General features: G+C 36.0%; 3 protein-coding genes across 3 annotated transcripts; 1 reads left to right on the forward strand and 2 right to left on the reverse strand.

Moving 5' to 3' along the window:
- The first annotated feature begins 5,669 nt into the window (after nucleotides 1-5,669).
- Nucleotides 5,670-7,373, forward strand: LOC129238887 (transcription factor mef2A-like). The gene has a single exon (XM_054874116.1). It carries the CDS (start codon nucleotides 5,670-5,672, stop codon nucleotides 7,371-7,373), a length of 1,704 nt encoding a protein of 567 aa, XP_054730091.1.
- A 4,758-nt stretch (nucleotides 7,374-12,131) lies between these two features.
- On the reverse strand, nucleotides 12,132-12,863 carry LOC129242865 (pupal cuticle protein Edg-91-like). Its single transcript, XM_054879760.1, has one exon. It carries the CDS (start codon nucleotides 12,798-12,800, stop codon nucleotides 12,348-12,350), a length of 453 nt encoding a protein of 150 aa, XP_054735735.1. The 5' UTR covers nucleotides 12,801-12,863; the 3' UTR covers nucleotides 12,132-12,347.
- A 9,003-nt stretch (nucleotides 12,864-21,866) lies between these two features.
- Nucleotides 21,867-24,521, reverse strand: LOC129242873 (G2/mitotic-specific cyclin-B3). The gene is made up of 2 exons (XM_054879772.1): nucleotides 24,414-24,521; nucleotides 21,867-24,348 (listed from the first exon to the last, which is right to left on the reverse strand). The coding sequence occupies exon 2, from the start codon at nucleotides 24,223-24,225 to the stop codon at nucleotides 22,516-22,518; it is 1,710 nt and encodes a 569-aa protein (XP_054735747.1). The 5' UTR covers nucleotides 24,226-24,348; nucleotides 24,414-24,521; the 3' UTR covers nucleotides 21,867-22,515.
- Between the last annotated feature and the right edge of the window lie 2,745 nt (nucleotides 24,522-27,266).

A 27,266-nucleotide genomic window follows, 5' to 3' on the forward strand; every position in this document is an offset into this window, starting at 1 on the left:
AAAAACTCAAAAGGCAAATTCCTCTGATTTGGAGCCGATTAGTTCCACAGCTTGCGTAGAAATTAACCCAGATTATGATTCGAAGATGTGAAGCTAATGGTGGTGAAGCTATTAGCCCATACAATAAAGTTTGTTACAATCGAATTGGTCAAATAGTTTCAAAGTTACGCTTGTATTAGGCAGACTGTATTTGAGTATTCGTGCATCGATTCGTAAATTTAAGCGTCGCTTTGCGGTTTTCCTCAGAGTTTATTGACTCGCGCACGTTAGGTATGCTACCTCCAGAAACCTAACTTTTTCACACCCAATACACGCACAGCTTAAAAGCCAGAAAGATGCGGTACAAAAACGCTTACATAAATTTAGTATTTATGAATGAATTTTTATATATTTAAGTAGGAAACAAATGTGGCTGAAAACAAATTATCTCATTCATATGGCGTAAATAAAGATATTCTTAGTTATTTAGCTTTATGACAGATCTAAAGTCTAAGGAGAGACATGTCAAGGTTGGAGACTCCAAGGTCTCATTAAAATTAATACGCAAGGCTCACAAAATAGGTAGTGTGAGAATATTTGGTATATGTGTGTACGTGTGTGTGTGGGCTGATGCTTAGGATATCGAAGTTGAAATTGATAAGAATGGTGGTTATTTCCATGTTTTTGTTTTTGTTTAATTAATGCATAGATGAGTAAATTAGAATATTATTACAAACTAGTTTATTACTCTAAGTAGCTAACAAAATTAATATAAAATGGAATAAAATTAAATTTAATTATTGTTTATTCTGTATTCGTATTTTTCCAGTCTATTTTTTTTTTTTTTATTTAATAAAATCATAAGCATTTAACATTTGCGGTGGTATGTCTGCATAGCACTTCAATTTGAAACAAAGCCAATCCATTCAGAATTAGTTCTCTATACCTAAAAAGACCAATGTGTTTATAAAGAACAAATACTTTTTTCCTCTTAAGATATTTAACACCTCAGGTAGACCCAAACTTTCTCACCAAAACACTTTACACAAACAGTATAAGTTCACTATGTAATATTTGTAAAGGCTCTCGCATTAAGCTTTAGTAAGCCGCCTCTAGCTCTAAAAATCAAGCTTATAGCCGAGAGCTCATCACTAAAATAAATTTAATGTCAAAGAGGATGCTTACAGACTATGAGATAAAGGGTTTTCCAATAAGAGGTGTTATTGGAGTTATTTTCCCGTAAAAGATCAATGGTTTCGTTGCTTGTGTGGCACGTAGCGCCGTCATGTGGAAAATAAACGTTGTCCAGATCAATACCATCCAATTCCAGCTATAAAAAATCGTTAATCATCTCTCGATACCGCAATCCATTCACCTCAACTGTTGCTCCAGCTTCATTTTCGAAAAAGTAAGGTCCAATGCCTCCATCGGACCATAAACCTCACCAAACAGTCACACGTTGAGGATAGAGAGGCTTTTCAACAATAACTCTTTGATTTTCTGAGCCCCAGATCCAACAATTTTGCTTGTTGACGAAGCCTCTGGAATCGAGCCTCATCAGAGATGAAGATCATTTTTCGATGGAATTCCGGATCATTTTCATGCATTTCAACAACGCAATCAGCGAAGACATGACGTTTTTGATGATCGGCCGGCTTGAGTTATTGTGTTAACTGAACTTTATAAGCCTTAAGGCCCAAATCTTTATGCTAAATACGTTGCAATGTCGTTTGTGGAATGCCTAATTCCAAAGAACGACGAGGAATGGACATACGTGGGTTTTCTTCAACACTTTCGGCTACAACAGCTATATTTTCGGGTCTTCTTGAGCGACGTGCACGGGTTTTATTCTTCACATCACTAACTTGTGCCAACAGGTCGAATTTTTCCACCAATTTCTTTATTGCGGTCCAACAAGGTGCGTGAAGGACCCAACGTGATGACCAAAAAATGTTCGAGTTTTACGAACCGTCTCTGCCAAAGTTTCACCATTTTAATACTGAATTTTAATAATTTCATTGCGTTGTTTAAGCGTGTATGGTTCCATTTTTATTAATGGCGTAGTTTCTACTTGTCAAATATCAAAAAATGACAGTTTCAAAAGTGACATCCACCGGGCTATTCAAAATAACACCTGTTATTGGAAAACCCTTTAGATAGATACAAAAACAAAGACCATATGACAAGAGTCTTAAAAGTAACTTCTTAAAAGTACACTTACTATAGAGTGAAATCAAAGACTAAGGAAGAAGAATACGCATTAAATTGAGCTAGCGTCCTTCTAAAAGGGGCATTCATTCCATAAACGGTTTTAGCAATACCAACAAAAAACAATTCATTACAGCGGAAAACGCGTAAGGGAACTTTAAAATTAATTTTATTGAGCAGATACGGACAATCTATTGAACCCGCGCAAATATCAAAGACAAAACACATCGACAACAGAACACGCCTAGACTCTAAGGACTTTAGATTTATTAATAAGCAACGAGAGCGATAGGACGGAGTGGAAACAACGAATTTCATCAAGCGCACAGCAAAGCGCACAAAATCTCTCTGAACAGCCTCTAATCTATTAATATAGCCTACATGAAAATGGTCTCTAAACGAATACCGCGTATTCTAACTTGGGAGTATAGGGATCTGAAAACGAAGAACGACTGCGACGAATCAAAGCTAACATTGTGAACGATTTAGAAAGATATATAGTTTATGTGGGTGGTGAAGTTGAGCTTGGAGTCAAAATAAACTCCCAGATCTTTTAATTCACTAATTGTCTTTAGCGGCGAGTTTGAGATGTAGTAAGCTGTTGGGGCATTATTAAAAACTTTCGCATACGACGTATATTGACATTTATTAATGTTAAGGAACAAATAAAGGGTTACGCACACACCAACTATATAAGTTATTCAACTGACGCTGGAGAGTGGCTGAATCAATTTCATAATAGATCTTCAGATCACCCGCGTATAGAAGTAAATTGCACAAAACAGAACACCCAAAACAGAAGGAAACACCGTTAATGCAGAGGATAAATAGTAGCAGACCTAGGACACTAGCTGGAGGTACACCAGACGAAGCAACAACAGAAAAGCCGATACATTGTCAAGTGGAAGGACACAGGATAGGAAATAAACCGCTTAAGAAATTGAGAATGAAAAACGAAACACTGAAGTTTAGCTATTAATATTGGGTGAGGTACCCTATCAAAAGTCTTAGAAAAATCTGTATAGGTTGAATCAATTTAGAAACCTATTTGGAATGTATCCAAATGATCCTCCGTAAATGTTCACATATTGGTTTCCATACCAAACAGTCATATAATGCTGCGATGGAATTTTCGCAATTATCTGACACATGTAATTATCGAAACTGTAAAATACTAAATAAAACTAATATAAAAACTATACATCTGACAATTATGAATGTGTTCAACAATTCAACCTATGCCCTAAGACTCCATTTCACGCATTCAAAATTCTACACATTTTGAAAATTCCGCGTTCTAAAATTCTACATGGTCAAACCAAAAATTAAATTTTGGAAGTTATCAGGTTTTAGTGTTTAGGCTTACATATTTTACTTGAGTGGCGAAGGAATTTATGGCGTGTCGCCTTTGCATATCTTCGAGCGCTAAATCATTTTCAATGATAAAATGCAAGCCCCTTAATTTTTTTATTTTGCCTGTGCCTATGTAATAATCAATAAATGATGTTTTACTGACTGAGCACAACGAATGTTTGAATAAAAATTTAATAAAAAATTCCCTTTTCAGATAAGTAATAAGTACACAGAGATGGACATCAACACAAATATTTGTTGATCTTTTGCTAAGCAACTTAGTTGACATCAGCAGAGTTTGCTTTAGAAACAATACATTCTAGCCGCTCATAAAAATGTTTATAGTTTTGTTCAATTTTTATTTTGAAGTTTTGTTTTAAGTAGATATACAGATATGTGGTAACAAAACAAGTAAGGCTAAATTCGGTCCGGGACCAATTAGTGATATTTACTTTGTGCTAGCACTTCATTTTTGGAATGAAATAAACTCATAGTCAATGAGAGTTATAATTTTATAGCATTAAATTGATAAACGGAAATTTAATCTTAAAATATTACTTTATTATATAAGTATAAGAGTGACCGGGGTTTTTATCTCATCTCAACAATATTTTTGGGGGCTCTAAAAGAGGTAGAGAGCAATACATGTACCAAGTTTGGTCGGGTTTTACTGAGCGCATATCTAGATAAACCCATTTACCCAAAAGTAGGCGTGACGCAGCTCATTTTTCAAAATGTTACTTGCCTCGTATTCCTTTTACCATTCATTTACCAACCTTATCGAAAAATACCCGGAGTATGTTCAGAAAATTCAAAATACAAATTTATTCCTCAAAAGTGACATTCAAAGAACTCCCCATCAACTACAACGCACTTATGCCAGTGTTTAATCCAGCTTTCGAAACATTTCTGAATTCGATGGCCGTTGGATGGTCTTCGTTTCGTTCTTGGTCAAAAATTCAACGATAACGATGGCACTGTGCGAAGATGCGTCATCATGGTGCAAAATCCAGGAGTGGTTTTCCCACACATCCTGTCTCTTTTTAAGGTCAATTGCTTCACGTAAACGTCCGATAACGTCCAAATATCTGTCCTTATTAACTGTCTGGCTCTCTGGCAAAAATTCGTGGTGTACAATACAGTTTTAAATCATTCAGTTTAACTTTTTTTAACTTTTTAACCCAACTCTCTCATGGATGAATGAATTTGCGGTTACTTTTCTTTCTCTTTATTGATGTTTTTATCAGTTTTTTATGTCAACGGCCTGCAGCTACGTTTGCCAACTCATGATCTCTTTAGAGTATCATTACCGAAACAGGATCCTAACATTACTAAGGTTTTCGCACCATTGAATCCATTTTTAACGCAAAATTTAATACAAATTCGTTGTGGAAAGTGTTTAGAGCTGTAAAAAATAGAATAGAATACACGTGCAGAGGTAGATTTAATCCAGATGGCGTGATTTTACAAATGTCATGCAACGGCGATCAAATTTTCGTATGCTAACCACAGATGTGGCAACCTATCTCTATTTCTCCATGCTATTACATCCAACCGACATAGAAACATAGATACGTAAGACTCTTCTTTTAGGCTGTAAATGGCGACATCAATTAACAGTATCTCTTTAGATGAAAATTTGTCTTTACTTTTACTTAGGGAGGCATAACAAATCGAAAATTTGTAAGCCGTTTTTCTCGAATTTTTGGTTTTTTGAGTTGTGACATTCTTTCAGCAATCGAGCAATATGTAAGTACATGTATGTAAAGAGAATTGTTCCGCTATTTTGCTGGCCATAAAAATGGGCTCTAAAAAGTAAAGCAAAAATGAATTGCATTGAAATCCGGTTTTGAGTGGCATCGTTAAAGGTCTCTTTTAGCGATAATTATTTATGATTATCAATACTAATAATGTCAGTCTTGATCAACCATTTTTTCTTTTTTTTTTTGGTGGCGTTTTAGAATGCTCAGAAGCAGAGATGAGTTGTTGGTCGTCTTTTACAATTCAATCGACCAGTTTAAGACGGAGCGCAGATATATGCACATCATCTTTTCGTACGTATTCGTAAATTTTAGACACACATTCAAGTGAGAAATGAGAATTCTTTAGATATTTCGGTATAATTCGAAATGAAATGTGTACTAGTATTTGTTGTTAGTGCGTTCGCTCAAATCTACTATTGCAATGGAGTATTGGAGCGATCGTTCAGTGCAGAGCACAGTGCTGATAAGGATTTAGAGCACTCCCGCCGATCGCAGCGGTCACAATTCAAGTCAGGCGGCAGTGATTTTGGTGATTTAGAAAATTCTCAGAAGCCAGCAGTTCCACTTTTTGGTGCGCACTTTCTGCACGGCTCTACAAATGGTAGAATGGTACAGCCGCATTCCAGCCGGCAACAGCATCATCAAGATCAACAACAGCAACAAAAGCTTGACATAAAACATCATCAATGTCAACAGCATCAGCAAAAACAACGACCACAAGCAGTAAAAACAATTATAGCTAATAATCGGCAGATGCCAAAAAATAATCAGCAAACTGGCCCAGCAGAACAACACATGAACCACCAACACCAGCCAAATTACAAGCTTAATCGGCAATATAATAGCAATAACAACAACAACGCAAACGATCATATTGATAGAAGCAATGGAAGTAATAACAGGAATGACAATAAACATCGAGGGGTTCAGGGACACCACGATCAGTTTGGGATTGTGCATGAAAACAATCAAAATAACAGCAATATTAAAAATAATTATCACAACAACTTTACAATGAGCAAAATAAATAATATTAACACCAGTAATGTTGCTAAAAATATCAATGGCGATGCCAACAGTGCGCCACGTAGCATCCCAAAACTCGCCATCATAGACACCGCAACGACAACGATGACTACAAAGGCATCAGCAACAACTGCAACAATGAAAACTACAGCATCAACACCCGCCGACCAAAAAGGGCTTCCTCTGAAATCGATTGCAGGCATACAACATACGCTGCCATCAACATCTACACCCGTCCAGCAACCCATTCCACAGAATACGAAACTACTAAATATTAATACAGTACCTCATTTCATAGCAAATCATGTCCCACCCACAACCAAATCGCCGCGATTAGCTACCGGTGATATGAGGACGTTACATTTTCGAAGAAGTGTCTCCAATAACCCCTTTTTACAAAATCAACCTCTCAGAAACCAGAATATCGAAACCTCATCTACAGAAAAAATCTTTAAACAAACCACTTTTATGCAAAATCCGTTTTTCCAAAATCATAACTTACCAAATCCTTCAAATCAAATCCCATTAGTACCGAATAACGAATCGACACAAAATCCTTGGCTACACAATATTACTCCCAAGCCTACAAATCCCGGTTATGCCATGCAAAACCCATACACACCTGTTGCTGCATCAAATCCTTTCATACCAAATTTCCCTATACAGACTCCTTCCGAGCCTTCACCGGATCGCACACCTGATCCATTCATGCCATTTATGCCGAACTTTCCCTTCAATCCCTCGACAAGTATTCCAAACAAAATGTCCACTCAAAGTGTACCCGCAGTCAGTACTTCAGCACAGAATGACACGCAAAGCGTGATCAAGTCACAAACCGATAAAAATATTTCGTCGACGCCAAGTACGAGCTCAACAAGCACAACTCAGTCGATTGTAACGCCCAGTTCTGCTATACGGGCTCCAACTATCAGCCCAGCATTAAACGAGCTCATTAAAAAGGGTGCGATCATATTCCCAGATTTGCTATATCCTACAACAACTACTTCTAGCGCACGACAACTTATAGATATAAGAAGACGCTAGAAAAAAATAGCCATGAAACTCTTAACTGATAACCGTAAACAGCAACGGCTGCGAACTGAAAACATAAAATAAAAATTACACTCCCCACGCAGCTCTCAAATAATACAAATAAATTCCAATAAAAATATTATACATACTTTTAATAAACTAAGTTTGATTAATACCATTTATGAAAAATTTGGGTTTAAATGATTTCTACTAATATTTTTTAATGTTAAAATTTTATTTAAAAGAGTGACTTCGCAATTTTCAAAAAGTGTGTTGTCAATACCGCTAATAGCCATATTGTTCATATGAGTGCCCACATGTTTTATATGAGTTCCCCACCGATAGAGCCGGTTGCCCACCGATAGATGCCGTTGCCGCCGTAATTTCCATGTGCATAGTGCTCCTTTGGATAATGCTTTTGAGGGTAGTGTCCGGATGCATAGGGTCCTGGTCCTTGCACATATGACACTTGGGCGGGATAATAGCCCCCATGAGGCTGTTGATTGTCACCGCCTGGTTGGGCGCCATTGCCATAGTAACGATGATTATGATAGTGCGTATGGATTGGTTTTGGCGGTTGGTTGTTTTCGGATCCTGACGGATATCTCGGGTGTGGATCGGGGAGAAAAGCTTCCAGCACAGCTAAGGCAATTTTATCGAATAAGGGGCATGCAGATGTCAAAGTGGTAATAGCAACAATAAATATAAAAAGAACGCTAGTCCTCATATTGTCAATATTACTTCTGTGTGTCTATAAACTTCAATTAATTTATTTTATAGTGAATCAAAGCACAGCATCCAATAAACTGATGTATTTTGATTCATTGAGCTTTTATATAAAGAAATGTATGACTATATATGTATGTACTTTTTCGAAAATTGTATATATATAATACATATATGCATACGTATGAACTCAAAATATTTATTTGGAATTACCCGAGATAACCTCAAGTAGACATTTCACTGATAATATAATTACCTTTTTTTGCTTGAATGATTACTTGCTCAAGGATAAACCCAATGGTCATAGTAAACAAAAATACAATAATGTGTATTTATATGTATAAGTAAATATATACCTCTATGTATGTATTTTCTTATTTGGCAAATGATGAGCCAATTATTATTAAATTTCATTTTTTGTGCATTTAACAATGTTGGGAAGAGTCTTCTACTTCTGAGACACGCATACATACATAAGTGCATAGTTAAAAATTGTTAAATAACTAGTTTGCTAGATGGGATTTATAATATTGGCCAAAGCCACCAAAGCCACTGAATCATATTTCGATGTACCATGTCGGAGTCAGAATTAAAACTGGAGTAGAACAAGGGGATAAAGACATCCACGCCATATCCAAAACCTTCACGGATTGAAATTGCAGCTGGTAGAATTGTAGCGCCGTGAAAATAAAAGGAAATATAGAAGAAGAAAACATTTGCCTTCTTCGTCGATTTTGCTGGCGCTTTCGACACTCTTCCACGTAACATGGCATTTTACAAGCTTGCGATGTACGGCTTGCCTTATATATGGTACGGGGGCAACACGAACAGGGTTTGGTTTAATGGCAAAATTTCAGATACTTTTGCTGTAAATCAGGGCATCCGGCGCGAAAAATGAAGATGTACTCGCCTTCAGCATTGTTAACGAAAATGCAACACTATCTTCCGCCTTATTACCATATTATGCATCCGTTTTCACAGCCGAAGCAACTGCCATCTATAACGCCTGTAAAATAGCAGAAAAAAACGGAGGCAAAATGGCGTATCTGCAGTGACTCACTATCAACTTTGACTTCAATAAAAAATATAAACAACAACGATATATTGATATCTCAAATCAGAGATACGCTAATATCAAACCCTGAAAAAATAAAGTTGTTTTGGATACCTAGCCATATTGGAATACGTGGAAACACCTTAGCAGACGCAGCAGCAAAACTTGCCACTAAGTCGCCGTTACACACAATATACAGTTTTAACAAGGTCGACCTAAAAAACGCAACTAACAAAGCAAATCGACAACAAATGTTACATCGATGGCAAAACATAAACCATTATTATAAATGCATTAATCCAAGCTTCATCCCTCCAATCTTCCCAGCAACAACTACAAGGCGAAACACGATTATTTATACCCGTTTTCGGCTTGGACATACACGCCTGACCCACAGCAACCTCTTTCAAAACAACAACCCACAAAACCACGTTTGTCAATTCTGCAACGAAGAGACACTTTCTATCCAACACATCGATACAAATTGTGAAGCATTACATTCAATAAGACAATCAATATCAAGCCACACAATAGAAGAACTTCTGTCCGAAGTTAACGCAGAAAACATTAAAAGTTTTATACACTATATTTACAAAATTAATTTGTATTTTGAAATCTAAATTATACACGAATATTATTATATCTATATATATAAAAATGAATTGATTTTCGTTTGTACGCATTTTTTTGGGCCGACCTAACCTAACCTAACCTTTCATATTATAGGGATCCACTAGAGGAAGGTTTTTAGCAAAAAAAAAATTTCTTTTAAATATTTTCTTCATATAAAAAAAAGAAAAAATCAAAATATTGTACAAAACAAAACTTGCTCGATTCTTAGATTAAAGTAAGTTTCGAATCGACATTCATTTTATGTGTACGTTTTTTGAATTTTTCGTTATTGTAAAACGATTTGTGTCGTGTTGTAATTAAAGAGTCGAATACAGAAATTTCAAATGATTCGAATGAAAATTTTTTTTTTTTTTAATTTCTTCCATAAAATATTACACCTGTCGTTAGACAATAAGTAATTTGACTTACAAAAAGATAGAATGAGAGTGATATTGAAGGGCCAATGCCCCCAAGCTCATTTAGAAGAAATATATACATACATATTATTTAAAAACAAGTGGTTACCAAACAATGACATATACGATTAGTTGACAATTGATTACAAGGATTTTGCAAGATCTGTTGGTGTTTGATGGTTAAGCCGACTTTGGGTAGATTTTTCTTTATTTTCTTTGACCAATTCTATATGGAAATGAATGCGTTTGCAAACGATGTTTTCGGCTATGAACAAATGTTGGAATCGAATGAAAAAGGAAAGAAACGCGAAATGATAAAAAAAATTCTTGGAAAATTTAAAGTGAATGGTGCTTCATTGGAAAAATTCAAAGGTAATAAGAACATACACAAGATAAAGTTAGAATTTGAATTTTTAGATTTATTTTGTTTATTTCTCATTTTTTCAGAAGTACACCACACAATAACTCATTCCAACTCTGATTTTGAAATCCTGTTGGAATTGGTGATCGATAATTTTGTCACTATAATGGTCAATGGAAATTTGCGTGTATCAGACCCTGCATATTATTTACCATATCAACTTTTTATGGAACATATGGACCAAATGAACACAAAAAAATAATTTAGTTTTGTTTTGATTTTTTGCAACATTTTGGTTTTCAGTTAATACAATAAAAACAATACTGTTTTTTCGTGAACACAAAATTCTAAATTTATTACGTTGTTTGTTTAGAAATTTTTTAGAAAAAAAGTAAATTATTTGGTTTTGAGGAAATTTGTTTATTGTTGCTATTTGTGACAGCGTAGATATTTGTAAGTATTTGACTATAATCCTAAAAGTTAATGGAATACCACTATGACACATAGAAAACATTTTTTCAAAGGGGTGTTTTTCGAAAATTACAAAAAAAATTGTTTTCAAAAATTTTGAAAAAATAAAGTAAAATAAAAAAAATTTCGAAAGCATGAAATTTTTTCAAAACCAAATTTTCCTCAAAAAGATAAAAGAAATTTCTTCGAAGAGGTGTTTTTCTAAAATTACAAAAAAAAAAATTCAAAAATTTTAAACAAATAAAATAAAATAAAACTTTTTCAAGGGTATGAAATTTTTTCAAAACAAAATTTTCTGAAAACCAAACAAAATTAAAAAAAAAATGGTGTTTCCAAAGCATTTCATATTCCACTATTAATAGAGAATACATTTTTTCGAGGGGGTGTTTTTCAAAGCGGAAAAAAATCTTTTTTAACAAATCAATTTAAACTTTTACAAAAGTATGAAATTTTTTCAAGAACAAAATTTTCTCAAAAACGTTAAATTAAAAAAAAATAGTTTTTTCAAAATATTTAATTTTCAGCAATTAACTGAGAAGAAATTTGTTAGAGCGAAGTGTTTTTCAAAACTTCAAAAAACACTTTTTAACCAAAAAAAATAAACCTTTTTTCAAAAAAAACAGGAATGATAACATTGCCTAACAATTTCTGCACTTTTGCACAGTCTAAAGAGGCATTGATACAGAGTGTATTTCCAAACATAGTTCAACATTACAAAAACAATGATTGGCTCAGCGAAAGAGCAATTTTAGCTGGGAAAAATAAGGACGTCAATGATATAAATATAGCTATTTTGGATCAAATAACTGGTGGCATAGTTGCATATAAGTAAGTCAATGGACACTATTACTGATCAAGATGATGTCGTAAATTATCCATTATGCGGTATTAATTTAGAATACCCAATTTTTTCTCATGGACAATTGTATGTAGCTTGCTCACGAGTAGGCAAACCATCGTCATTATTTATTTACGCGAAAGATAGAAAAACCAAAAGCGCTATCTACCAAAAAGTGTTACAATAAAGTTCGAATGAAATTGTATCAAAGAATTTGCTTTGTTTCGTATTAATTTTATTCTCTTTCAGCAAATCATTGAATTTTTCGCCTAGCGAAGCGGGCGAGGGTACGCTAGTTATTATATAAATACTTATGTTACGTAAAGCTGATGGCCTAGTCGCTAATGCTTTTTAATTCATTGTGATTGTACTTTTAATAAACTAAGTTTGATTAATACCATTTATGAAAAATTTGTGTTTAAATGATTTCTACTAATATTTTTTAATGTGAAAATTTTAAATAAAATAGTGACTTTGTAATTTTCAAAAAAGTGTGTTGTCAATACCGCTAATAGCCATGTTGTTTATATGAGTGATGCCGCGCATATCCTGATGGCTCATAGCCAGCAGTAATGCCCACCGATAGAGCCGGTTCAGGATGCACATAGCCGTTGCCGCCGTAATTTCCATGTGCATAGTGCCCCTGTGGATAATGCTGTTGAGGGTAATGTCCGGGTGCATAGGGTCCTGGTCCTTGCACATATGACACTTGGGCGGGATAATAGCCCCCATGAAGCTGTTGATAGTAACCATCTGGTTGGGCGCCATTGCCATAGTAATGATGATCATGATGGTGTTGATGGTAACCCGGTTGGTAGTTGGCGGATCCTGACGGATATCTCGAGTATGGATTGGGGTCAACAACTTCCAGCAAAGCTTCGGCAATTTTGTCGAATGTGGGGCGTGCAGATGTCAAAGTGGTAATAGCAGCAATAAATATAAAAGTAACGGTAGACTTCATATTGTCAATATTACTTCTGTGTGTCTATAAACTTCAATTAATTTATTTTATAGTGAATCCAAGCACAGCATCCAATAAACTGATGTTTTTTGATTCATTGAGCCTTTATATAGAGAAATGTATGATTATATATGTATGTACTTTTTTGAAAATTGTATATATATAATACATATATACATACGTATGAACTCAAAATATTTATATTATTTGGAATTACCCGAGATAAGCTCAAGTAGACATTTCACTGATAATATAATTCCCCTTTTTTGCCTGAATGATTACTTGCTCAAGGATAAATCCAACGGTGATAGTAAACAAAAATACAATAATGTGTGTTTACATGTATAAGTAAATATATACCTCTATGTATGTATTTTCTTATTTGGCAAATGATGAGCCAATTATTATTAAATTTCATTTTTTGTGCATTTAACAATGTTGGGAAGAGTCTTCTATTTCTTAGACACGCATACATACATAAGTGCATAGTTAAAAATTGTTAAATAACTATTTTGCTAGATGGGATTTATAATATTGGCCAAAGCCACCAAAGCCACTGAATCATATTTCGATGTACCATGTCGGAGTCAGAATTAAAACTGGAGTAGAACAAGGGGATAAAGACATCCACGCCATATCCAAAACCTTCACGGATTGAAATTGCAGCTGGTAGAATTGTAGCGCCGTGAAAATAAAAGGAAATATAGAAGAAGAAAACATTTGCCTTCTTCGTCGATTTTGCTGGCGCTTTCGACACTCTTCCACGTAACATGGCATTTTACAAGCTTGCGATGTACGGCTTGCCTTATATATGGTACGAGGGCAACACGAACCGGGTTTGGTTTAATGGCTTTAATGGCAAAATTTCAGATCCTTTTGCTGTAAATCAGGCCATCCGGCAAGTCCTGTACTTTGCTCACTATACCTAAACGATCTCAATGACAGTCGATTATACGTTACCGAAACGATCCGGATTTATATCCGGTCAAGGACTGTCACTCCAACAGCATTCCCCGTATGTAAATATGGGGAATGTTTATGCTGCTAAAACAACAACAACTCCTCAATGATTACCTAAAAGGAGGCATATAAATTGTAAACACGGATGTATGCTGACGATTTGGTCTTATTGGCGGAAACACCCTCAGACCTCCACCAAATGGTAGATGCAATGCACAATTGTTGCTCGCTAGGAGCATGAAAAGTTAATCTTGCCAAGTCAAAAGGAGTCGTTTTTAGGATAGGTGGTAGAGTCTCAAACAACTGTAACTGGAAATATGAGAATGTCCCAATAGAAATAGTTAATGAATACAAATACTTAGAACAGTTAACTATAACCTCACGTTTTCCAAACATACGGATAAATACCTCAAAAGAAAAAACTGAAAATCTTTGAGGCAGCCTCTAGCTTTATCTTGTTTTATGGAGCGCAAGTTTGGGGAGTTAAAGGGTTTGAGCAAGTGGAGAAGCTTTTATCCGTTTTAATTAAGAAAGTAATATTTTTGTCGTCGAACATCCCAAACTACAGCATACACATGCATTTTATCGCGTGGTGCTTAAGTCTAACGACACCAAGGCTTCCTCGTATCCTTGCTGAAGAAACGATCAGATTAGGTGCTTACTGGGTAAAATATTGGAAGGAGCTAGTGTGTAGTGTCATTATTAGAATTTCCTTCGGCTCGTATAATGGAGTTCTTGCCTACACTACTAAATCAACTGAATGAAAAAGAATTAATTTTGTTCGCTCAGAGAGCTTCTGTTTCCAACTCACAGGAAATTTATCCGCACCGTATACCTTTAAATGTGCCTTATTTCAATGATGATTTCTCTGCGTATGCCATACGTCTAATATTTTGAGCCAGGGGTGGTTTCCTCAACATTAACGCAAGAACTTTTAACAACACTTCCTCCGTATTGTAGCTGGACACAACCTTGACGATGCCGAAAGCATACATCACTTTGTAGGCGATTACCCGATTTACAAATGCTCTAAGGTCTGTTGTTGTTGTTGTTGTTGTAGCAGCATAAACATTCCCCATACTTACATACCAGGATTGCTGCTGGAGTGACAGTCCTTGGCCGGATATATGTAAATCCGGGTCGTTTCGGTAACGTAGAACAGACTGTGGTGGAAACGTACTCTAAGGTCTGGTTTTATGCGGATTATTTTTATCCGATTTTGAAGCTGTGCGGTTTGTATTTTATTTAAAAATTTCTCTACAATCATCGCGAAATTTAATTACCGGTTACATTGTCAGAAAAGAAAGAGCTACACAGAACGAGAATGAAGTGTGTGAGAAACCATCGCCTGTAACGCAAATATAAATTATAGAGAGAGTCTCTTCTGACGGTGAAGGTGATTTGGAACCACTTCGCAAAGGATGCAAGCCATTTCAATGAATCAAGTTTGAATACAAGTTAAGTTTAAGCTTTTATATGAATTTATTCCACTCGAAGTAATTTATTAAGCCGCCTATTTTTTTAATTAATTTGAACTCGTTCTTTTGGTTTTATGCGATTTTAGAAAATTACGGAACGTATTCCTGTTTTTTTCAAGGCAAGTAAAGTCTTTTCTAAAATTTTTTGTATGCGATTTTCTGTAGAACGTATCCATCGCATTAAACGATATCTTTCAGTACATCCGTGCACTTAATATCTGATAGTGTTAAATATAGGTACTTTATTGTAAATTGATTTTCGTAAATTGGCTACCACATTTTTGCTATTTGTATGGCACACAATCTTATAAATTATTGCCACAATTGTTTTTATTTATTTTTTTTTATTTTTGTTCTCACCATTGATGAGAGAATACAAGCAACTAATGAACCTCTTCAAATCGAAACTACTAAACCGACAATACAAATTGATTCTGTCCAAAACCATCACTAGTCTAGTCTTATGCCACGATTCAGGACGCTAATTCAAGCAGATAAAGCAAAACTGCAAACTTTCGAACGAAAAATACTCGGAAAAATTCGAGCAGCGTATAAGGTGGAACGACGACAAGGAATTGGAAAAAAGTCGCAAGCGATCGAGATGTGTGAAGGTGCCACGTGCAGCAGGTCACAGCTCACAAAGAGCTGTAATGTCAAAAGGTGCCGATGATGTCGGAATCACCGCAAATCTCCATCTCTACTCCAGCATGTAAGAAAATAAGATGATATCCGTAGAGTAGGGTTTATTATAATTTTAACTAATTCTGCATGCTAACTTGACCTTGTAGCAATTATTACAAATTATAAAGTTTTGTTGTTCATGTGTCCGGAAAAAGTGAAAGAGCAAACTGACATTTCTTTTTAAGGAAAAGTTGCAAGGTTTTATTGGATAAATTTTTACTTGTAAGAATTTGCAGTGAGAAAAACAGCTGATCGCAAAGTAAAAATAAACACGAATTCAAATTTGCGAATTGAGTCAAAGTTCTAAATTTAAATAGAAATGGTGATTAAAATGGAGAATATAAGTCAACATATTTTAGATTAAATTTATAAAGTTTATTTGAAGCCTTGTACTAAATAAGAATCGGCCAATGATATAGAACTATGCACTTCTGAACCACAGTCTCCAATCACCGTTGCTGCAGATTCCGAAATACAAATCGAAAGCATTAAACGTTTCTTTTTTTTTTGTTATTAACTAATTTGCAAATCGTTACATACATATACACTCGTACATACATAGACGGAAGCAAAGAAAATATGAAAAAGCTTATTGCCACAACAATACAATTGCTAATGGAAATGTTGGGAATGGATCAAATTATTGTGAGCAAAATTAAATTATGTGATGCTAAGCATTCTATGAGCAATTTCTTTGTATTTAATTTTTTTTTTTTTTTTGGTATTTAATACGAGGTAGCTCAACTGAAATCTTTTTTGCTTTAATTTTTGTGATTTTTCCCGCCAACAATTTAATCAGCTGTTCTAGCAAATTGTTACTGGTTTTGCGTTCATGTATTGTAAATTTTTTGATATTTTTCTCTTTGAGAGGGAATTCTCGGGAATTAAGTTACTGGATAATTGTTACATGAGCCGACCTAAAGTGAGAAAAAGTAAATCAAATTAATGTACTTATACAATATTAAAGTACAGAGGAAGAACTGCTGAGTTTTCTTTCGCAAAAAAAATTTTTTTTTTTTTGACAAAATTTTCGCAAAGATGGACAGTTTAGAATAATTTAAACAATATTTAACAATTCACAGTACAAAGAAAAGAAACTACCGGTTCAATGTTCAATGGTAATAATTATTGTTAAAAACTTAATTATATTTCCCGTGAATATTTGATAGCAGCTTCTGCCGCTTGCATACTGGATGCAGAAAGGATGGCAATTTAAATTAAATTAAGGCCATGCCCAGCTTTAACTAATTTCAAGCAATGACTTTATAAATAAATTTCAATCGCAATTGATTAATTGTGCATCTGCAAATGTCAAAGGAGATGTAAAAAAGACACCGTCTAGGTGTTATTCACTACTACATCCCTACTGGCGTCATTTTTGAAAGACCCTTTACTTATAAAAATAACAAACCCAATATTAGTTTTACGTGTGTGCTTATAAAGGGTGTTTTTTTAGAGGTTAGGTTTTCAAGTTGGTACTACTTTTTACGTAGATGGTCTTTTTGACAGCTGTCACTTGATTTATGCTCAGTTTGGTTTGCCATTTCATAATGAATAGACTTACACCTGAACAACGTTTGCAAATCGTGCAAATTTATTACGAAAATAATGGTTCGGTTCGCGCGACGCATCGAAGAAAATTTTGTTCAGCGATGAAGCTCACTTTTGGTTGAATGGGTATGTCAATAAGCAAAATTCGCGTTTGGAGTGAACATAATCCACAAGCCATTGCAGAGACGCCGTTACATCCTCAAAAAGTCACTGTTTGGTGTGCTCTATGGGCAGAGGGAATCATTGGTCCACATTTCTTTAAAAATGAAGCCGGCCATAATGTTACAGTCAATGGAGAGCGCTATAGAGCCATGATTAATGACTTTTTCGTGCCTGAATTGGACGATGTTGATGTGGACGACCTTTGGTTCCAACAAGACGGCGCTACATGCCATACAGCCAACGCAACAATCGATTTATTGAAGGAAACTTTTGGTGAGCGCATTATCTCGCGCCGTGCACCTGTGACGTGGCCTCCAAGATCGTGCGATATAACACCGCTGGACTATTTCTTGTGGGGCTATGTGAAGTCGCTTGTCTACGCAGATAAGCCCGAGACGATTGACGTCTTGGAAGAGAATATCGGCGCATTATTGCTGACATACGGCCCCAATTGCTGCAAAAAGTGGTCGAAAATTGGGCCTCTCGGCTGGAATTTATTCGAGGCAGCCGCGGCGGCCACTTGCCCGAAATCGTTTTTAAAACATAATGGCAAACCCTTATCTTTATAATAAAGCTAAATTATTGGCCATAACATTAAATTATATACGTTTTATTTCATCTTGAAAACCTAACCTCTAAAAAATCACCCTTTAGTAATTATTCAATACTCAAAGTTGACTAATTTTATATTGTATTGTAAGGGCATTAGGCCATCGTCTAGAGTAAACTTGCAGCTCTGAAGAAGCACAGATATTTCAAAGCAATTTAAAATAATTTGCAATAAAATTTTAAACTAGTATGAGAAGTTTTCAAAAAATTTACAAAAACTGAAAGTTGATACAATTTTTGAACGAAAAAATTTACAGAAATGTCCGCCGCAGTTCTGCTCTTACCTGGCCGAAGCCGAATCGAAACAGAAATGAAATTTTATGGCCGAACATAACCGAACGCGATGCTTATGGTATTTCCGTTCTCTAGCTATTTCCATTATTTACACTTTCCTCTATTAAAGCAAAGTTATTAAACGAAAGTTTTTTCTGATAGCGGTCGACCTCCGGCAGGCAATGACAAACCTGCGAGTGTATTATCTTCCTGCGATGAAAAAGCTCCTCATAAAGAACCATTGCCGTTCTGAGTCGGTTGAAAACTGTGAGTCCCTCCATTTGTGGAACAACTTCAAGACGCACACCACCTAACAGAAGTGTACCCGCCAATTATTATTTGTTTTATTTTTTTAAGTCAAAAGTTCCCCAAATTTAAAAAAGCCTACTTTTTAGACATATTTTTACAGTTTTTGCTGACTTTCAATTTGAACACAATTCTGAAATTCCGTGACTGGCACTTTTCACGAAATTTTAAATAAAGAATGTAATTTTAACAGCGGTGAAAATGTTGCTAGCGTCATCTTGGCAATTTGTTGGGAGCTTTTTCAGAGTGCGGTTGAAAAGAGCGCAACCAGAGAATGTTAATGGAATGAGAAGGCGCAAATGTCGAATGAGTTTTTTTAGTTGTAAATTGAAGATCTAATTTCATTAACATTCTCTGGTGCAACTTTGTTCGGAAATTATTAAGAAATTTCACGCATATTTTCCGGCCAAGAATTTTATATGGATTTTGGTAGCTATTTCACGTGAAATGAAAACAGACTACTATGCTTTTCGATAAAAAGTGAAAACTTTTCTAAAACCAACTTTACTTGTTTCGATTCGTATGGTGATTTTGACTTTAAAAGCACATCAATAAGTGAAATAACATTATTTTTTAGGCTAATACACACGAATTGAAAATAGTGCCAAAAAAATTGTAGGATTTAAGTCTCTTCCTGTTTTCCCTTCTAAGGCTTTGAAATGCACATCCGGAGTGGTTATTTGCACTTAGCATAGACATACAAATAATGAGTAAGAATAGTTAAGTGTACGAGTATTTTATGTATCATAAATTTATTTAAATGTTACAGTTGTAGTGTATTTCAAAAGCGATTGCCATCTAAATGCGTTAAAATATCCTCGTGGCAGCAAATCGATTGCGGCGCTATTTGATAATAGTTCAGCGACTCTTATTTTCCCCATTTGTTAACACAGTTCTGTGTTGAGCAGAAAATTAGCAGTTTTTTATTTACAAAATATTCAATTTCGCTCGAGAGTCAGATAAAAATAATTAAAATCCACTATGAAAATGTGAAATCTGTGAAAACTACGAAACGCAAAATTGTGGATATTTTATTTATAATTATAATCGTCGAACAGAGCCCAGGCAAAAAAAATTGTACCTGAACATTCAGGTGATCTAGGCCCAGTGGGTACATTTTACTTCAGTGCTCTTTATTAGAGAGCAGATAAATTGTCGCAAGTCGACGGAGAATCTGACTCAGCAAAAATCATTTAAAGAATTTAAATATATTGAAGCGAAAGATGACAACAGCGGTATACATAGATATACGTACATATTTATAAAACATCGAACGATGAAGGTAGAAAGGGAAATTACGACATTGAAAACAGTCATCCAGGATTCGAAATTAACGCAGACTTCTTGGAATCCACGAGACCAAGTACAAAAAGTTTCAGTCGATATTCCTATTTTTCAAGAGCGATGTATTAATGGCAATTTAGTTAAATAAAATAAAAACTACCTTCGTTTAAAAAAAGTACTGTGAATGAGTTTCTGTCTCTTTTTCAAATGGGTCCACAGGGTTATTTTTCTTAAAGTTTGGATTGTGATTTTATGCGGTTCAAGGTGTTACACATCTTCCCCCTCCGCCAACTGCCAAGAAGTGACCAACGACAGTCGATTCTACGTTACCGGCACGACCCGAATTTATATCCGGCCAAGGACTGTCATTCCAGCAGCATTCTCTGCACGTGTATGGGGAATTTTTATGCTGCTACAACAACCAAATAAGTAAACATTTCCCATTTGGATATTCACATACCTTAGATCACAAATAATCTTTCAGCGGCCATGATTGGAGTTTCATTAAAATTTGTGCATTTTATTTCAATAAAAGGCTAAAATTTGGCAAAATGTAATCAAATGTATTGAAATTTCTAAATAGTCGGAAAAATTTCCGTTCATTTTGCCGTAACTCTACACACAAGGGAAATTCTCCAAAAGTTTTCCTAGACAAATTTATTTCTTGAATTGCTTTTTTTCTTTTAGTTTTACCTTTAAAAAAATGTTTTCATTTAGAAATAATTGCTCATCTGAAGACGAATCCATTTTAATTGTTATTGCCAGGAATTGAAATTGCTCCGCTATTCGGCCGGAGCGCTACTTGCAGAATTATTCATGTGAACACATTTTAGCAGGTAGGCGAGTGATAATGCGACAACAAAGTATTGAAACTCTTGAAAAAGCGGGCTAGCGACACTGGAAAATCCCAAAAAATGCTTAGTTTTTACAAACTAGAGTAATGGTAATAATTAGTGCAGCTGTTACCTGCTCCAACAGTGGCAAATAATTAAATGAAATGTAAACTGCAGCAAGCGATTCGTCTTTGAAAACAATACCGCATAGTTTCAAGCTGGCCGCTTACTCAACGTCTTCGTCTTTGTTGTTGTGGTAGCAAATACTCTTTGTCTTTGTGTTCGGCTTCGCTTGCCCTCATACGTTTACTACGGCACTGTTTGTCGACTTCGCTCCCACTCTGTCTGCAACCAAGGCGAATCTATTGTAATGAATATGAATAGATACGCCTTGTCTGCAACCTTAGTATTTCCCTCAATATGCGCCATATAGAAAATGGAATGAATGGTTTGCAGCTGCTGCAAAGGAGATGCGAATTACGACATGTACAAAAATTATACAAATACAGCAAATGCAAATGCAAGCTAAAATCAGATCAAACTAACAGAGATGGACACAAACATCTAAACACCAAAACAAATTAAAAAGACGATCCATGCTGCTACAACACAAACAACAATGATACACCCAAGAATGATAGAGAAACTAAATTCGCCTTGAGCTACACCGGTTGTTAGTGTTAACGGCTAAAGGTAAACTAAATATGTATGACAGATGTACATGTAAAGCGCAATGTACAAACATACACACATATATAAAAGGTGCTACTCTTGTATTTGACACATAACTTTATTAAAAATGTAGAACATAAACAAGCGAAGGCTTCTAAGCGTAACATACAACGGTAAATGTAACAAAACATACATTCAAAACTTATAACACAAGGATTGCTTTATCAAGCACAAAATAAATGCTTAGAAGGACACAATTTCGTTCTAGTTACTTGATTCTTTATTAAAATTGGCATAGAAAATAGTAAAGGGTAGTTTGACAAAATTGAATTATGTTAGATCTGATTAAGGTAATCGCATTTGTAAGCGTATTCAGTATCATTTCAAATATACGTCCTTAATTTACATTTTTTTTATATTCCACGGCGCCGATGTCACATTGTGCTCTTGCTAGCTGAGCCGTGCAATCAAAAGCACTACCGATGTATAGCTTGTAGTATGCTTCAATTATACTGCTAAACACGCGCCTGCGTAATTAATGTGACTTAGCCAACTTTAGGCAGATTTGTAGCAATGCAGTACATTCTGGCCGGTACAATTTATCCGTTTGGAAATTATAAATGAAATGCAAACTACAAATTGTATATGAAACATGTTTATCAAATAAACGAAGATTATGTTGCTTTATGAAAATATCTTTAACATTAAAAAAATATAGACTAATTTAACATCTATGGTCACTTAAACTTAAAAGCATTACGCGTGACGTTGATGAGGTATGATATAATGTGTGCGTTTAGTATGTATGTGCTCGACTGGATGTTGGTAGGTTAATCAATTGTTGTATTCTTTTAATTTAGCTAGATTCTTTTTGTTAATTGGCTTATCTTTTAAATATAATAAATTTCAGGAGTCCTTAGGCTCATCAATTTTTATGCTAATATTCAGGTCTAAATTGTTTTCGAATAGTTCTTCCGTTGTGAGTAGCGGGACTTTGGCCACTTCATGGAAAATCTTGTGCGAGTATTTACTGCGTATTGTCCTCACTTTTGGTTTACGATGCAAACCAGCATTTAGTATGGGTACTATTTCGGCAAAATCAGTCAATAAATATCCGGTGTAGTATTCGAACGTCTGTGTCCACGGTTTTTTATCGCCATGTAAGCGCAAAGCCATGAACAAAGTTGCGCATGCCAGTTTCGAATCACTAAATTGAATAACAGCATAATCCATGAGTGACATCTCCAAAATATAACGAGCTAACGTTAGCGTTTGCATTGGGACTTTCCCGCAACGGGCGTATCGTCGCAAAAATCTATACGATAATGGTATGCCTAGATCATAGTTGATAGTGCGTAGTGTAGTCATTTCCATTTTGGTAAGCTCATCATGTTTGTACGCCCCATCGCAAATGTAAAGAAAATCTTCAATCAGTGGTGGAGTACGTTCATCGAACTTACATGCAATAAAGAGCGCAGCTGCACCAAGCAACTGCAGCACATCCTTGTTGATAACAGCACGACACAAAAACAGATCAACTATTTTTATTGACAAATAAAGCGTTTCATGATTCAGCTCGAAAGTTTCTTGTACCTCAACCATCCAGTCTACGAGCAATGTTCGCATCCACTTGGTCAAATGTATTTGTTTTACCATATAATCAGTTATAGGAAACTCCGCCTCGCGAGATTTCAAATAATTAAAAATATCCATGGCATATTGTGACACTTGGTAGATGTCATTCCAATTTTCTTTGTCGAAATCTTCCACACCTTTCGGTATTGTTGCAGGCGGTGGCTTCTCACTAATTTCCTCAACTGGTACACCTTCGGACTTGCTCTTCTCTTGTAATAATAGGGCCGACCTTCGCTTAGCTGCTTCGAAATTACTAGATAGGCGCATCGACTCACAACTAGAAATATCCTCCAACGCCGACATGTACAAACTTTCTTCAGTCTTGTTGAATTCATTAGAAATGCGTCTCACTGGCTTATTAGACTGTGATTGCTTTGTTGGCATGGCTGCTACAACTGGTGCCGCAGGAAGCGGAGGCAATATTTGGGCTTGATCCGATTTCCGAGATTTCACAGACGACGTAGCTATTAAGGTACTTACACTTGGTATTGCTAATTTGTTACCTGTTTCTTCCAAAACATTTTTATATGAAGTATTAACAGCATTCGCATTTCGTGTTGTTGCTCTTGTTGCGATTTTCGTCGGTGGATTTTGAAGCGTACTAAGATCAGCATTCCCTATTGTGTTACGAGATTCTTTGAGCACTTGTGCCTTTGTTCCGATGGAGTGATTTTCCTTCCTCTTCGTAAAATGTGTGCTTTGCTTTGTGTCATCCTCGGAATGGACAGTCTTCGTCGTCATTGTTATTAATTTTACATTATTCGTGAGGTTACCAAGCGCCGAGCGTTTGGTTTTATCATTCTTGGCAGGACTATGTTCGGCTTTACGTTTGCCGCGCGTCTGTGTTATACCCACATTTTGATCATCGACATTTATGGCAGTCCGCCGAGTAAGTCCTTTTCTTGTTAGTGGCAATAATGTGGACACTGTTGTCGTTGCAGCCTGTTTAGTGGATGCACGGGTATTCTTTGTTGGCGCCATTTTACTCTGCGTGTTGTTTTCGTCCTGTAATAAGCGTCTCAATTCAGAACTATTAACTTCCGCGGCTGCTTTTTTCGATTTCCACCCAGTTCAAAAAATTTTAGATGCCTTTTTCGCAATTTTCTAACAAAAAAGGCAAAATTTTACATTTCGAACAGAAAAAATTTCAAACACCAAACACCACTCACCAAACAATAGATCAATTTCAAAAACACCTGGATAGAAATTATGCCGCTCTACGCTTAACGGCGTTCTCAAAGACACAAATATGCATTTGCATGGAAGCTACACATACAGATATTGGTTGTGATTCTTTAAATGCAGAGTTGTATTCTGTCTTCAAAATTGAGCAAAGTGCAATCCTGTGAAAGAAAATAGAATAATGGAAGGTGGTAGATTCGAGCAACAACATTTTTTAAAATTAGAGATGTCAAGCGAAAGAGAATAGACGAATGGAGTGATTGACAAGTACATAAAATTAGCTTGTCGCACATTTACAACACAACAACAACTTTTGGTCATTCCATTCGCTGGAATTTCTAAATTAAAGGCGAATGGAAGAAGTGGAAATAAACTACTCTAATCGCACCACCTTCTGCAGATACGCCTTGGACCCAACTTCCGCAATCCAGCATTCAAATGTTATTTAGAGATGCTTCCAATTCTAGCCAAAAAAAATCTCTACTTTTGGTTCCTTATTTTCAGAAAATTTTAGCCATTGTTAAAATATCAACTTTTCGTTTAAAAAGCTGTGAATTTGGCGACAATAAAAAAGGTTCTAAAAAACAGTTCAAGCAAAAAATAAGTAATATTTATATTATTGTGCGTTTAAAATACTTCATTATGTAATATATAATTTGATAAAAATTATGAATATTTTAGGCGAATACGATTAATTATTTAGATAAAGGAAAATACGTGAAGGGTACCATTCAATTAATAACCCAAAGATTTCGTGTTATTGTGTTCAAATAGATAACCAGATTCAAAAACACACAATCGTTCACTATAGTCCAAACATTTTTTTTTTATCCATTTCGGCATACAATAATCACTGTTTTCTGCTCGTAATTATAAAAATAGGTGCTTACATTTTCCAAATGGAGGGGGAAATTTCGACAAAGTAAAACGAAAAATATTAAGGGACCACAGCAGTGACAAACGGAGAACAGAAACTATTTTCACAACAAATGTAAAACGAGGTACCTCCTGTCATCAAACAAGCAGTCGGCGCACTCGCGTATCGGCACCCACGTCACTGGTGACAGTTATGATTTCGTGTTATAAGAGACTTCGTTTATTTACGAACCAGCATTAACACCGATAGCAATTGAAATCCAACGTAGAATCTCCTTTGGACTAAGTAGGCAACTGAGCAGTAAAGTTCTCTCTCGACGAACAAAACTAACACTCTACAAGACTCTCATCATGCCCGTCCTAACGTATGGCGCAGAAGCTTGGACGGAGACAACAGCCGATGAAGCGACGCTTAGAGTGTTTGAGAGAAAGATTCTGCGCAAGATTTTTGGAGATTTTGCACGTTGGCGACGGCGAATATCGCAGGCGATGGAACGATGAGCTGTATGAGCTTTAGATGACATAGACATAGCGCAACGAGTAAAGATCCAGCTCTGAAATCATTCGATATGATACCAGCTGGTGGTAACAGATGAAGAGGAAGGTATCCTCTGCATTGGAAAGACCAGGTGGAGAAGAAACTGATGTCACCTGGCGTCCATTATTAAACTTGTCCAAAATTGCTTGAGCGTCGGTGTTTGTGTTGGTTTCTAAATAAACGAAGTCTCTTACAACCTCGAAATTATAACTGTCAACAGTGACTTGGGGGCCGATACGCGAGAGCGCCGACTGCTTATTTGATGACAGGAGGTACCTCGTTTTGTCCTCGTCTACCACCGGACCCATTCACTTTGCCTCTTTATCCAGTTTGCCCTCCATTTGTGGAACAACATCAAGACGCACACCACAAATAGGAGGAGGAGCTCGACCAAACACCTAACAGAAGTGTACGCGCCAATTATTTATTTTTTTTTTCAATTCCGCGATAATTGGCACATATTGCAGGATCACCCTTCTTATGGATTGGGCAGAGCACACTTAAATTCCAATCGGCAGGCATGCTTTCATCCGACCATATTTTGCATAAAAGTTTGAATAGCTCAGCCGGCAGTCCGTCGGCGCACGCGACTTCGTTGTTAGGTTTTAGCCGCATTAACGCTATTCTGACCTCGTCATGGTCGGGTATCGGATAACGGCAGTTCTTTCGTCATCGATTGCGGTATCGGGATCATCACATTATCTGTGACATGTGCAGCTGTCATTGTTTAACAGGTTCGAGAAGTGTTCCCTCCATAATTTAAGTATGCTCTGGATGTCAGTCGCCGTCTTTGTTCTTACAGGAAAACGTCACGGTTTTAAAACCTTCTGTAAGCCTGTAAGCATCTATAATTTCATTATTATTTTCAACATCGCAGTTTTCCGCAACAAACGGAAGGCCAGAAACGCCTGCCACCTGCTTTTCGATTATAAATGCGGACTATAGTTTTCTCTGTCGGCGTAATTTGCGGCTTGAAAAAGAGTCCTCGAATACAGTTTTGTTCTGGGCCAACTTCTTTTTCACCTCATTCTTCTTATCTGAAGATATAAAAGAGATTATGTGATTCGTTTATGTGACGGCAGCCCATCAGCTGATTCTTTTAAATTCGCTGAAAGCCGGTAAACGGTCTGATCTTAGCCACACCTTCTGAATTATTTTTACCATGGACGTAACTGGCGTCATGAAAACGGTTTGTTTACGAAAAATTGAGATTGTGTTGGTGTATACGAAAAAAATCAACACAATTCACGCTCATGTTGTCGTCTGAACAACGAGTGATTGGATGACAATACATGGTAATCTATCATCCTTGCCAAATATCCGGTAACGTTTTTCACCTTATCTGAAAGCCAGACCTGGTAATCTATCATCCTTGGGTGCATACATACTATACATATATACGGAGCTACGCGCGCTCGCTACAACA

Source organism: Anastrepha obliqua, chromosome 1 (genome assembly GCF_027943255.1).
Source record: "Anastrepha obliqua isolate idAnaObli1 chromosome 1, idAnaObli1_1.0, whole genome shotgun sequence".
Lineage (NCBI taxonomy): Eukaryota > Metazoa > Arthropoda > Insecta > Diptera > Tephritidae > Anastrepha > Anastrepha obliqua.

What these genes read in the sequence shown, in the direction of transcription:
- LOC129242865 (XM_054879760.1), bottom strand. Translation starts at nt 12,800, where the DNA reads ATGAAGTCTACCGTTACTTTTATATTTATTGCTGCTATTACCACTTTG.
- LOC129242873 (XM_054879772.1), bottom strand. Translation starts at nt 24,225, where the DNA reads ATGGCGCCAACAAAGAATACCCGTGCATCCACTAAACAGGCTGCAACG.
- LOC129238887 (XM_054874116.1), top strand. Translation starts at nt 5,670, where the DNA reads ATGAAATGTGTACTAGTATTTGTTGTTAGTGCGTTCGCTCAAATCTAC.